Source organism: Netta rufina (assembly GCF_964035555.1).
Source record: "Netta rufina genome assembly, chromosome: 1".
NCBI lineage: Eukaryota > Metazoa > Chordata > Aves > Anseriformes > Anatidae > Netta > Netta rufina.
In genome coordinates this window covers 164,427,484-164,440,254 of record NC_140123.1, presented here as the reverse complement: position 1 = coordinate 164,440,254, position 12,771 = coordinate 164,427,484, and the positions used below count along the sequence as shown (strand labels likewise).

General features: G+C 46.6%; 1 protein-coding gene across 6 annotated transcripts in view; it reads left to right on the top strand.

Annotated features, from left to right (window-relative positions):
• Positions 1–203: 203 nt before the first annotated feature.
• Positions 204–12,771, top strand: part of ZC3H7B (zinc finger CCCH-type containing 7B) — a 42,597-nt gene continuing 30,029 nt past the window's right edge. For all 6 annotated transcript variants that reach the window (XM_084298043.1, XM_084298046.1, XM_084298044.1 and 3 more), the window contains exons 1-6: positions 204–409; positions 6,122–6,182; positions 7,772–7,805; positions 8,180–8,377; positions 9,239–9,397; positions 12,416–12,496. In XM_084298043.1, the coding sequence (XP_084154169.1) occupies positions 6,130–6,182; positions 7,772–7,805; positions 8,180–8,377; positions 9,239–9,397; positions 12,416–12,496 (525 nt within the window). In that variant the 5' untranslated portion in view covers positions 204–409; positions 6,122–6,129. The remainder of the gene's footprint in view (positions 410–6,121; positions 6,183–7,771; positions 7,806–8,179; positions 8,378–9,238; positions 9,398–12,415; positions 12,497–12,771) is intronic.

Genomic DNA, 12,771 nt, shown 5'->3' with positions numbered 1-12,771 from the left:
GCTTCGAACATTCCAGAGCTTTATTTTTTACTATTAGTATTTCTTTTTAAGCCCGTTTCACCTTAAAGAATCTCAAAACTGGCCGGGAGGGAAAGATGCGTGCGTGTTTGCCGTGGGAAGCGGTAGCCTCTAGGGCCCAGAGGATATGCGGGAGGCATTTTCTCTTGCTGGTGCGGCTGAGAACGAGCGGCGAGCGAGAGACCTGGAAATGAAAGTAAAGAGCTCAGGAGGCACATGGAGGGAGCTGCAGGGGCAGCCGATCCAGAAGCAGAATGCTCCCTTCTATAATTAAATAGCACTTACTATTATTATTACTTATAGTAATAATACATTAATAATACCTCTAGTAATATAATACCATTTATCAAGGAAAGTTATACATAGCGTGGGGGGGAGAACCCAAGAAGAGGTGAGTCCTTTATTATTATTATTTTGGGGGGATATTTTTTCCTTAATCCTAATGTATATGTGTGTGTGTTTATGTATGTAGAAAGGGGTGGACTTGAGAAACAAGAAAATCTCGATGTTGGTTCATTAAAAAGTGAAGGTTTCAAATACGAACTGCATAGATGAAACGTTGTGTAATTGCAATTAAAAAAAAAAAAAAAAGTGGAGAAAAATAATATTGGCGAGATTTCGAAGCTAACCCCCCCTTCTGCCAAAAATGTGGGGCTTGTAAAAAAAAAATAATTGTCAGAGATCCTAATCCCACCCCCTGGAAAAAATGTGGTAGTAGTCTAAAATTGAATAGCTAGGGAAAAAGCCCCTGCGTTTATATGAAAAACTTAGGATTAGTTGTGTTTGTGGTTTGTAGCTTTGAGAGCCGTGTTCGGGTCTGTATTTTGGCTGCAGCTTCCCCTTCTTGTTTGGTATAAACCCCGCGAAGGAGCAGAGGAGCCCAGCTGGAATAGCTTTTCAGATGTACCTTCCTTAGGGGCTTGTAAAGTTTATCAAATCAGAAGGTTGTGTTTTTGTATTTTTATTTTTTAAAAATATTGATGCTTTAGACAGTTTCCGGGTAACAGGGAAGGTTATCTTTTTTATTTTTATTTTTTATATATATTTTTTTCTCTTCATAGAGTCGCCTCCCAGACTCCCGGCGATCCGTGATTTTTATTTAAGCGGATGGGGGGTGGGGAAGGATGAAGAGTATGTTTGGGTTTGTTTGCCGTTTTCCTGGAAACCTAGCCAGTTCCTGCCGGGGGAGACCCCTCTCGGCAGGACCTGGGGTGGGGGGGACATCATGCCGGGGTGCCGGGGCCCGGCAGAGCCGAGCGGGGCACGGGAGGCACCGCCGGCCCCTCTCCGCCCCGGCCGGCCAAGGTGGCGCTTCCGCCCGCGGTGGCCGCTAGGCGAGGCCGGGGATCGGCGGCCTAGTGCTGGGGATGGGGGGGGCTGTCGCTTTGCCCGTGTGTGAGCCAGCTCCCGCACTGAATTTTTAAAATGAGGCAGGGGAGGGCGAGCTGGGTGGGCAGGAGACCCCGGAGCAAGTGGGCAAGGGATGGCAATGTCACCCTGCTGTCCCAGCTGGGGGCAGGAGGAAGGTGACCTGCAGTAAATGGGGTGTTAGTGTGAGGCTGGAGGAAGACGAAAAGGGGATGAGGAGGGCCAGAATGATCTCCTGAGGCTTTGCCTGCCCTCCAAGGGATATGTTGGATGGCTGCTGTTATTTTCTTTTGGGGCTGGGGTGTCATCGCAGACTTGTCCCACATTCACTGGGACCAGGGGATGAGGGGATGGGGTTGTTAGACCTGGTGGGTCTGGGGACTCCAAAAGTTGGTGTCTGTAAGAAGCGTTCAAACCCAGGGATTGGCCCCAGGAGTGGGCAGGAGACCTTGTTTGCGGTGGTCTGCAGGGCTTGACCTGTTTTGCTGCACCACTGAGGTGGCCAGTCTGCAGCCAAAGGCTCCCTGTTTGCAGGTTAGCAAATTGTGGAGCCTTTTGCAGGGAGGAGAGAGCACAGAGCCTGGGGCTGAGCTCCTGTCTCGGCTTTACAACCTGTCAGTTGCATCTCAGTGTGCTTGTTTCTGGCTGAAATGTTATGGTCGAAGCCTGGAAGTCAGACAAGTGTGAACTCATTGCCATCCCAGAAATGCATTATGAAAAACTTTGCCCACATTCAGCTCTGGCAGGGTCCCTGATAAGGTAAATTAAAGTATTCCTGTTCATCTTGTGTTGTCTGGTAGAGTGAATCTACCCGGTTTGTGATTGAGTCACCCTGTTTACTGGCTCATGCTTCCTTTTGAAGGCAAGAAAACCGTTTTGCCGATCTGCAATATTTTATTTCTGTCTGGCAAATAGTTTGTAACTCATTGACAAAACATGAATAAAGTCCTCTCTAGATGCTGGACCAGAGAGGATAAACATCTCTGGACTGAAACGATAAGAGCTTTGTGGTGGGGATATAAATATCCTGGATTCGAATCCTGCTAGCGATTTGAGCAGACAAGTCTGGACAGACAGATTTAGGGGGAAACAAAGACATTTAGGCACATTGCTTGATGAAATGTTTTCCACTGTGTTTCTAAAAATATTTACAAGACCGAGAAAAAAAAAAGCTAAGCAAGCTCTGTGCTTAAAATTAGTTATGCATCAACCACGATGTGGTTGCAGCAGAACCAAAATGTTGCACGTGTTGGTGGCTGACTGCGTGTTGGGTTTGCGGGTGTAACGGGTGTGTGGCTTGGTCCAAAGCTAGAATGAAACACGATGAAGAGCCTGGAGTGACAAGGGGAGACAGAAGTGACCGAGTTTGCCTGGAAAGCGGCAGGGGAGGTGTGAAGAGCAAAAGGGGCACGAGGAATCTGAGTGGTAGCCTCCAGGGGCAGTGGGGCAGGCATAACAGAGGAGGAGAACACATGGAAGAAGGTGCTGGTGTGAAGCCGGATCGAACGGGAAGGGGGGTTGTTTCCAAGAAGTATAAAATAGGCTGTTAGGGCAGCAACATGTGGTGTGCATTTTGAGGGTGTTGCCACGAGAAGATGAGTCTTATGTGTAAAGTCGTGACAGAAGTGTGAAGGTGGGGTGGAGAGCTAGCAGAGGAGGCTGGTCACCCACTTGGAAGGAGAGGGGAATGTGGGGCAGCCCCAGGGTGCAGCAGTGTGGAGGGGAGGTCAGGCCTGCGGTTTGTGTCTAAAGGAAGCAGTGTGGGGTCTTGTGTTGGGGAGCACTTGCTGTGGAAGATGAGGCTGGGGCTGCAGAGAGGAAACAGCATGCAAAGCCCAGAGTTTTTTTTTTTACAAGGGTTTTGTAGCAAGGATCAAAACTGCAGCTGGGTATTGTGGGATTTGAAGATGATCAAGCCATCTAAATGAAGCGAGGATGGAGATGGGCACGTTGGATGTGGTGGCAGTGGTGGTGAGGAGAGACAAAACAGAAGGGAAGCTGCAGGATGCAAGAGGAGTTGGATAACTGTGGGAAGGAGATGTTTTGGAGCCCTTCCCTGTAGTCCTTTGGCTCCACTCCAGCTTTTGGTCAGTAATAATTTGAATGCCATTCCCTGCGGGCAAGCAGCAGCAAACAGCTTGGGTTATAACACGTGCCCACATCCTGTTGTGGAGGGTGTTTAGCAGTGGGATCAGAGTAGCCATGAGAACACGTACGGGTCTTCTCTTCCTCGCTCCTTGCAGTAGTATTTTAAGAAAAGAGCTGAGCTCGGTAGCAGTGGTTGAAGCAGGCTGTGCATATCAGAAGTTTTTCAAGGTGATGCATCCGTTGTGTGGATAAACACAATGGTGAAGGTGTGCCACAGCGTTTCTGGAGTGCAGCCACTGACTTTGTGAGGAACAGCCAGTGTTCAGCGGCTCTCTCCGCAGTCGCCAATAATCTCCCTTTCCATCAGACCCGTGGGGCACCACTTCGCTTCTGTTCCTTTTGTTCCCTCCAGCCTGGCTCCTGTCAGGGACCGGCGAGAGCAAGGCTGCTCCCCCAGGGAGGACAGGCTAGGAGCACGAAGTGATGGCAGCCACCAGCAGTGACCTCGCTAACCAGGGCACAGCCCCACCGCATCTGCACAGAGCAGGCAGAGCGTGCGCATGGCTGGGTGAGGCCAAACGGGGCATTTAAAGCTCAGAGCATGGGCAGCTAGAAATTCTCCCTTCCTTCCTGTACTTTCCCTCATGAGCTTTTTTAAGGGTCCCTTGGCTCTTTTACTCTTCCCCTTCCGGCTCCAAATTTCTCTCTTGTCATTTCCCGTGGTGGCCTTTTCCCCATCTGCGTCTCTGATGTCCCTCACAGTTCTCTCCTATGTTCCTCTGGGGTTGCTCTGTCCTCTTCCTCGGCCTTCGCTGCTGTTTGTGTGCAAATAGCTCCTTCTGCTTCTCTTCGTCTTTTCTCTCTTACTTCTGTCTTTTCAGAGTTTCATGTGAGAAGAAATGTGAAATGAAGTGACTGTGTCTTTTTCTGCCCCTCAAGCCTGTCTGCTTGTAGCTTCAGCGATAATATTAACCTCACAGTCTCCTTGTTATTCTAACTGATTGCTCATTATCCAGGTTATTTATAAATCATTGCAGGCCTTCTGGTGGTGTTGTGCTGAAGTCTACCTGCTCTTCTCCATCGCTTCTGTTAAAAACCTTTCCAGAGACGCTGATTATCACTCACCTTGTCTGCTGGCATTCTGGCTTTCCTCTCCTTGCTGTGCTGCTCATCCTGTTCCACATGCAGCTGCTTAAAATCTCCTACCTGCTGTTTGGACCAGATTGCTTTCAAATTTAATGTCTGATGACTTGCAAACTGCACTGTATCTCTTTCAAGCCCTTGCTTACTGCTGCTACCTTTTCTTCCCGGTCTTTATCTCACCCTATCTTTATTTTTCTCCCCCAGCTGCCCTGCTTGGTGAAGGGCAGCTACCAGTTTTACATTTTGCATAGTGCACAGCACAATCAATAAGGGCTTGCTGAGTTGTCAGGATTGATTTTCATGTACCTTAAAGGTTCCTTCAAGCTGTTCTGGACTGGATGTGCCCTAGGTACCATAAGATACCTTAGAATGGTAAGGATGGCCTTAAGATAAAAGGAAGCCAGGTGATAATGCTCTTCAAGCTGTTGCAGTGTTGAGAAATGACTTCTGTTTTTCTCCTGATCTCTTCAGAGGCAATCCCAGGCTGAGAGCATGTTGTCTTCAGCTCCATCTCAGCTCAGTGTTTCCATGCTTGCTGGCTTTGTCCCTCAAATGCTGAACATCATTTGTAATCACAGCTGGTTGATGTCAAGGCAGGGAAATTTGTGGTCATCAGCAACTCTTTTTTTTTGGCCACAAAATGTGCCATCTCTTCTCCCCCTTTTTATTCTCTTGTGTGGCAGACCTGGGGGCAAGGTCAGGCAGGAGCTATTCCCATATTTGCCCTCAGACTGCAGGGGATGAAACTTCGGTATCTAATGATGTGCTTCAAACCCATTTGAACTGAGAAAAGGGACATTACTCCAAAATGGTTCCAACATACTCCTTGCTTGTCTGCACTCTGACCTGGAGCATCTGGGGAGAGGGAAGCTTCAATCCCAAGGAACTTTCCCAAGTCTCTGCTGCTCTTGCCAGCTGATTTTCAGCATGAAATTTCTGTTGCTGAGATCCGTTCTTGTCCTTTTGCATGTACCACAGCAAGCAATTCCGTCACCTTCCTAGCGTCCCTCTTTGCTCTGTGTTTCCAGACACCTTACAGAAATTACTTGTTTTGTATTCCATGATGTAAACCAGCTTAAGTCTGGTCTAGCAGTCAAAATTGTTTATCGTGGGAGGGCCCCTGCACAAATTCCTGATACCACTGCCGGTGCAGGGAAAAAGCTGATTGGTTTTTTTCCTCCTTTCCTAGAAGGCAGGCATGATTACAGTTGGTTCCCATTGCTTTATTTACCGGGAGTCTGAAGTTTAGAGCTCAAATTGAAGCGATTCCTCTTTGCCTGTGTATCCTGGCAATGGCATGTGAGAAAAAGCAGATACAGGGAAGTGAGCTGCTGGCTGTCCTTTGTCTGCTGTGTGGATAAATCGTGGACTTCGGTGTTCTGGGCATCTGGTCTGGAACATTTTGTTAGTGGTGAATTCAGGCACACACAAAATACCGTGCTGCTTAATTGCCAGTGAGACCTGTAATGACTCATTTTGTTGTTTTTTCCTTCTTCCTCTGCAGCAACTATAATGGAGAGACAGAAGAGAAAACAAGAAATAGAGAAAGGACTTCAGTTCATTCAGTAAGTGCACAGCTTCATTGTTTCTGTGGCTTTGGAGTTGGCTGTCGTTAGATCGCGGGCTGTAGGAACCGAGTTCTTCCTGTTCACCTTTCGCAGGGAGGAACATAGCGTTCCCACTTGGTAGGTAGGGAAAGCAGAGCAAAGGAATTGCCAGGTGCCCCACGTGCTGCCGGTAGCAGGAAGAGATGGCCTGGGTCTTTTACAGTTGCCAGTGTAGTTGTTGCCTCCTGTCACTCTTCTCTGAATATCTGTGGCCTTCTAGAGCTTGGGGATTACTTGCGTGGTAAGTATGAGACCAAATACTTCCTGATGAAGTACAGGACTGCTGTCCCTACAGTGGCTGAGCTAGCAAAAGCACTAAGGTCCAAGTTGCATAGTGAGTAGGGAAGCAGTGAGACAGTAATCAGGTTTTTGTTTCGTTTTGTTTTCTTACGATTTGCTTTGAGTCCTGCAGTTTCCCGTGTTACATACTTACGTCCTGTGGCATGACAATCCTATTTTTACCCCAGTCAGAGACTAAACCTGGCTGATAACACAGTCTCAGACAGGCAGTTGTGAGGTTTATTCTGATACCATTTATGTAAGTGCATAAGGTTCCCAGAAATAAAGCCGTTTAGAAATACGGGATGTTGACTGTGCCTCTGGAATGCATCTTGAACTTTGAACCAGGGCAAGTGTTGCTTATTGGCTTATTTTGATTTGAAAGAGGAGTAGTCCAATTTTATATGCAGCATGAATGTTTCTTAGAATGCCATAGCATTTCCTTTTGGTACTGATGAAATCTAAAAATGTTTAGTCTCTGACCAGTAAGGTCATGTATACAGCGCTGTATTTCAAAGGTCAGGAGGGACATAAAAGTTGCTAAGGATTTCTATAGAGCTTAATGTTACCCATTTGAAGAGAAAAAATTATGTGTAGACCAAACCTGGATGACCTAGGGGGTCTGACTTGAGGAATGGAACCTTTTGCCTAGGTCTCAGTGCTGTTGTGGGATGGGTGTTGTCTGCACAAGCACTGCCAGTTTTGTGGCACAGCCTGGCAGTCTTGGCCAAGACAGCCAGAAGTCACTGACCTCCTGCACTTGGACCATTTTCTCCTTTCCTTCTGTTTGTGGTGTAAGCCTAAAGGCGTGTGGCTGAGGTAACACAGAGCAAAGTGATTGCATTTACCACTGTGTGGCTTTTCTGTAATCACACAGAGGATTTGAGGAGTTCTTGGAGTCTGTTGCCTCTCTTAAAATATTCTCATATTCTCCATGACAATCTTTCATGGGACTTTCTTAAAGATGTTTTTTATAGGTGGCTGAAGGCAACATTACCAAGGATCATATATGCACAGAAAGCTGAGAATAAGATTCCCTAGTCTCAAATCTTCTGATACCTGACCCTCTCTTGGTACCACAGTGGCCATCACTGAACATAATGCTCCATAATTGTGTTCTCTTCACCCCAGCTGCCTTTGAAGTGATAAAATGTTTGGTGACTCACTGAGATCATCAAAACAGGACTGGAAGGACAATTTCTTCACCAAACAAAAGTGTTTGCATGGATGCCTGTGTCATAAGCTTTTTTCCTCTTTTTTTTTTTCAGGTCCACATTACCCTTAAGCCAAGAAGATTATGAGGTAATTAAAAGTTTGTTTCCTGATGTTAGCAAGCCTTTGGTTAATAAAATTTGTTCTATTGCACAGCTATTAGTTTACATACCAGAAGTGGAGAGCATGGGGTGGTCTGTATAAAACTTAAAGTTTTAAGGATTCTGACAAGGACAACTTTCAGGGAAAGAGGAAGGTGCTTGAGTGTTCAAGAAAGAAGGACATTTGACTGAATTATTCATATCTACCAAAAGACTGATGTTTATTAGAGGAGAGTAGGGAGGCAGGAAAGTCTTAGTGGGCAGGAAGGTTGCTAAAACATACGGAAGGAAATGGGAAATTGGGAAACTGCGCCTGTCTCTGGGTATCCGTTTCAGTCTGTTTGTTCTCTCCCTACTACCCAGGCCTTTTTGCAGAAGTTGGTGAGAAACCTGTTTGCAGAGGGCAATGATTTGTTTCGAGAGAAAGATTTCAAGCTTTCACTGGTGCAGTATGTGGAAGGGCTGAATGTGGCGGATTACGCAGCCTCTGACGAGGTGACCATCCCAAAGGAACTCCTGTGCAAGCTGCATGTCAACCGAGCTGCCTGCTACTTCGCCATGGTGAGCGCCTTCCCGGGTCACCCCCAAGAGCCAGGGTGGACATCTGGAGTGCTTTGGGTGCCATGCGATTGGAAAAGGTGTCAGGAGGGGATTCAACCCCAGCACTGGAGGAGATGGTGACACGTTGAGAACTTTGATACCTCCTCATTGTACACTGCAAGACCAGAGGAAGGCTGTGAAGGAGAGGGGGCCTGCTTTTGTTGGTCAGGCTTAAGGTACTGAGAAAGCAGTTCAGGTCTGTGTTGGTGAGGAGTTCTGGAGTTCTTCACAGTCTGGAGATCAGATTGTAAAGAGCCAGTGCCTTCCCGTACTGAGTCTTCGAGTGTTGTTCTGGAAGTTTGCCTCTTCAAATCTATGAGGTACTGGAACACGGTGAGAAAGAAGGCTTTGGGTCGTGGCAGAGCTTTCAGTACACATACGGAAAATGATTCTGAAATACTCAGGCTCTAAAAGGCTGTGTTCTTCCATCTTCCTCAGGAATGCAACAGCTTTCCTTTATGGCACAACCCCAAAGCAGGTCCATCCTGTTCATAATGAGATTTTTTCATGGGACTCAAAGTTAGCAGGCAGTCAAGTAATTAAAGACTGTCAAATGTAACATGCCCAGGTAGAGGGGGAAGTAAGATAAGGTTGCTCAAGCAGCCTAAATTCTAGCATTCACAAACTTTGAAGTGCTTTTTGGTTTGAAGACTTAACAAAACCTTCTATTACTGAAGTTTTTCTGTTTGCATGTGATGTAATGTCCGTATTTCCAACTGCCTTTTACGTGCTTTTATATTTCTGCTGAGAGATACAACACTTGGATTCAGACAGAGAGGGGTTAGTTTGCTGTGCTGACTCGAGGTGGTTTCTTCCATGCAGGGGAAGTATGAGAAGGCACTGGAAGACAGCGAGAAGGCTTTAGGTCTCGACAAGGAGAACATCCGAGCGCTCTTCCGGAAAGCCCGCTCTCTAAATGAACTTGGAAGACACAAAGAAGCATATGAGTGTAATAGCCGGTGCTTGCTGTCTCTCCCCCATGTAAGTTTTTGTCTCATACCTCTTCTCAATTTCTGTGGCTCACCACCTTGCTCTTCCATCACATAGCGTTTAGTGTGACACCTGAGGATAGAGGAAGGGGAAAGTTGTCTATTCCTGGTGATGTGCTTATGCCCAGGAAGCTTCTCTCCCTCTCTCTCACTTGGAGAGGATGTCTGAATTCATAAATTTCTTCAATCCAAGTCACCATCTACACAATGCCAGCCAGAGACACTGGTCAGTTCCAGCAGGTTAGCTGGCCTATCTGTGAGGAGCAAGAACTTGCCCTAGCAGAATAGGATCTAGGGCCATAAGGTTGTTTTAAACAGCTGGTTTTATATGCCTGATGAGAATACTATGAGAATGGCACAAATAGGAACTGGAGCCCTGTAAGGAAAACATGTATTCTTTTCCTGTTTGGAATAAAAATGTCTGACGTTTTAGTTAATAATTGCTAAGGCAAGCTGACAAAGGTGTTTTTTTTTTCATTATTTCTTGAGAGACATGTGAAGGAGTCCTAGATTATTATTGGTATGTTCACAGGTGTGTAATTTTTTTTTGCCTTCAGAGGGGACTATCTCCATGTATTAGGCCCTAGATATTTTCCTAATAATGGTTTTATTGAGCCTTCTTTTAGGCCAGATAATTGAACAGATAAATAGACTGTGATTAGATACTACTGGGTACTGGTTGTCTTTGCTAAATTTGATTCTGATCCATCATAGTAATGCTATTACAAGAAAAATGCAATTGTTTCAGCAGAAGTTAATTTTTCCTTTTTATTAGAATTACAGAAGCAATCTTTGAAAGCAAAGCCACGTTAGCAGTTAGTTGCTCCTTTTGTATTCATGGTTTCCTTGACTTGGCAGAACAAGGTGACCAAAACCACTGGAGGTATTATGTTAGTTCTTAAATAGTTTTATAAACAAAGGCATCTCATAGATCTGTTCATGTAAAGCTCCATGTGGCTATATCTCACAATGCAATTGAGCCACTTCAGTGTATGGTTAAAACACTACGGTCATGGTGGTCTACAAACATTTTATCAAACTTTTCTGGGTCAGGATAACTCAACCTTATGAATTCTATATCAAGACATCTGCATTCCTGGCTCTAAACAGTTCAGTCTTGTAAATTAAAGTACCCCATTGCCTTATTGCCTGTTTGACAGAAATCACACACCTTCTCTGCATCAAAGGCAAGTCATGCTATCCATCATCTCCGTTCTCCTGCCATTACACCAGTTGCTAGGCCTCTGGAGCAACCAGGTGCTTCCAGCTTGCGTTGCTGTAACAGTTGGGAACTTTGTTGTGGTCAAAGCAGAGGAAGTATTAAAGCTTGCAGTGATGAAGGCACTGCCACGCAGTTGACTCATTGTCTAGCAGAGTTAACCGGGTGCAGATATTCAGCACTGATAGTTTGCAGAGGTTCCCAGCGTGGTGAGGCTGATACTCCTCTGTGGTCTGCTTTTTGTGTGGCACAAAGGGAGGCAGCAGCATGTTTTTATTTATGTTTTATTTTTTTAGGATGTTGGAGGAGAGCATTTTGCATGCCCTTGTTGAGCATCCCCTTGTTTAGGAGGGAGGTAGGAAGCGCCTGATGGTGGTATTTGGCTGAGAAGGCTAAAGAAAGATCTAGAAGATGACAAAGAGAAAGTAAGCCCTCAGGCTTTCTTGACAAAAAGGACCACAATTAACTACATGCTGCTGGGAGGTGGAGGTAGTCCAGAGAAAAACACATTCTTGATCTTAGCCAAGCATCAGAGAGAACACGTCAGAGTGACGATGGAATGTGGAGTTGGGTAGGGTGAACCTGGTAGGTATCAGCGTCAGATCAATGAAAAGTGATTATGCTGGAGGTCTTCCTGGTGAATTTTCCACACGAAGCAGACTTCAGAAAACACCTGAGAGAGTGCTTGGAAAGGCAGAAGAACCAGAGGCAAACAGAGAACTGAAAACGTGGTTGGGGTCCTGTGTTAATAAAGACAGAGCGATGGCGGTGTCAGAAAGATCGGAGAGTTGGAAGAAAGTGAGGAGGGACAAGCAACCATAAGATTTGACCAGGAGTAGGTTTCTGGAGTGTATGGGAACAGTTTCAGGAGAGGAAGGTACATACTGAAGAGATGTAAGATGGAGAGAGAAGAGAACATGGGCAGACTAGATTTTTTCTTCACTGAGTTCAAAGACCTGATCAATGTTGAGGATGTGGGGGAGCAAGTATAATCAAAATGTAGCACTCCAAATTGAAGGGAAAAGTTGCTGAGACTGGGGGATAGAAGACCCAGAGGCTAGTGAGGGGCTGAAAGAGAAAGGATGAATCTTCAGAGAGAAGGAAGCTGGAAAAAGAAAAAAACAGAATTACATAGTAAGTAGAGAGGGGGGGTGGTTAATGGCATGCAGGGCGGGAAGCAGAAGGATCTCTTGGCTAAGCTGAGGTTGTTTAACCAGAGGTGGAGTTGGTGAAAGGGCCTGGTAGCTACTAAGTTGGAAACTGAGACTTGCTTTCAGCTGTACAAACAAACCAACCAGGCTAGTAAATATTGTCTGCGTATCAGAACTGTTTGTTAGCTCTGTGGCTGGCAGAAAGGGAAGGCACGCAGCCTGTGCATGCAGGAAGGCCTGCAGGCTCCTTCTTCCCAGCCATGGGGACCTTGCGGAAGCTGGAGCAGCCCCCTGCCACCTGTGGCAGCCCCCTCAGCCGTATTGTCGATGGCAGTCAGGAACCCTGCCTTCAGAGAGCGGGTGCTTTCCTGCGAGCAGATAATTGCTTCCCATTTTCTGCAGCATCAAAAGAGCGTGGGGTGAGGTCCTGGTGCAACCCCAGTGTCTCAGCAGGAGCAAGAACACTCTGGTCCGCGTGGGCTCTCTCCTAGGGCTGCTCTGGCAATTGTCCACCTCCTGCTGTCTCCGAGTGAGGCTTCTTGGCACAGCCCTGTGTGAAGCGCTGCATTCCTGTTTGGTTTGTTTTGTCTGCCACAAAGACGCTGAACTGAAAGTGTCCTTGCAATGCTTCTGTCCCCAGGATGAGAGTGTCACGCAGCTGGGACAGGAGCTTGCCCAGAAGCTGGGACTGAGGGTTCGGAAAGCGTACAAAAGGCCTCAGGTATGACTTTTTTGTTTCGTTTTGTTTTCCTAGAGAACGTCCTTCGACTCTTTCAGGTTTACTTCTGCAGAAGTGGTAGGTGCTGCTCTGCAGCTGTAGGCACACACAGACTGCCCTGCAGTCCCTCCAGCGGGCTGCTGGCTACCCTGCTTGCCCTTAACCCTCTGACTCACCTTCGCCTGAATCCATTTCTAACCCCACTGCTGCCCTGGGTCTACTGCTGGGATATTTCCCGTGCCTCCAGCTAATCCACCCGGTGCCACAGGAGAAGCTTC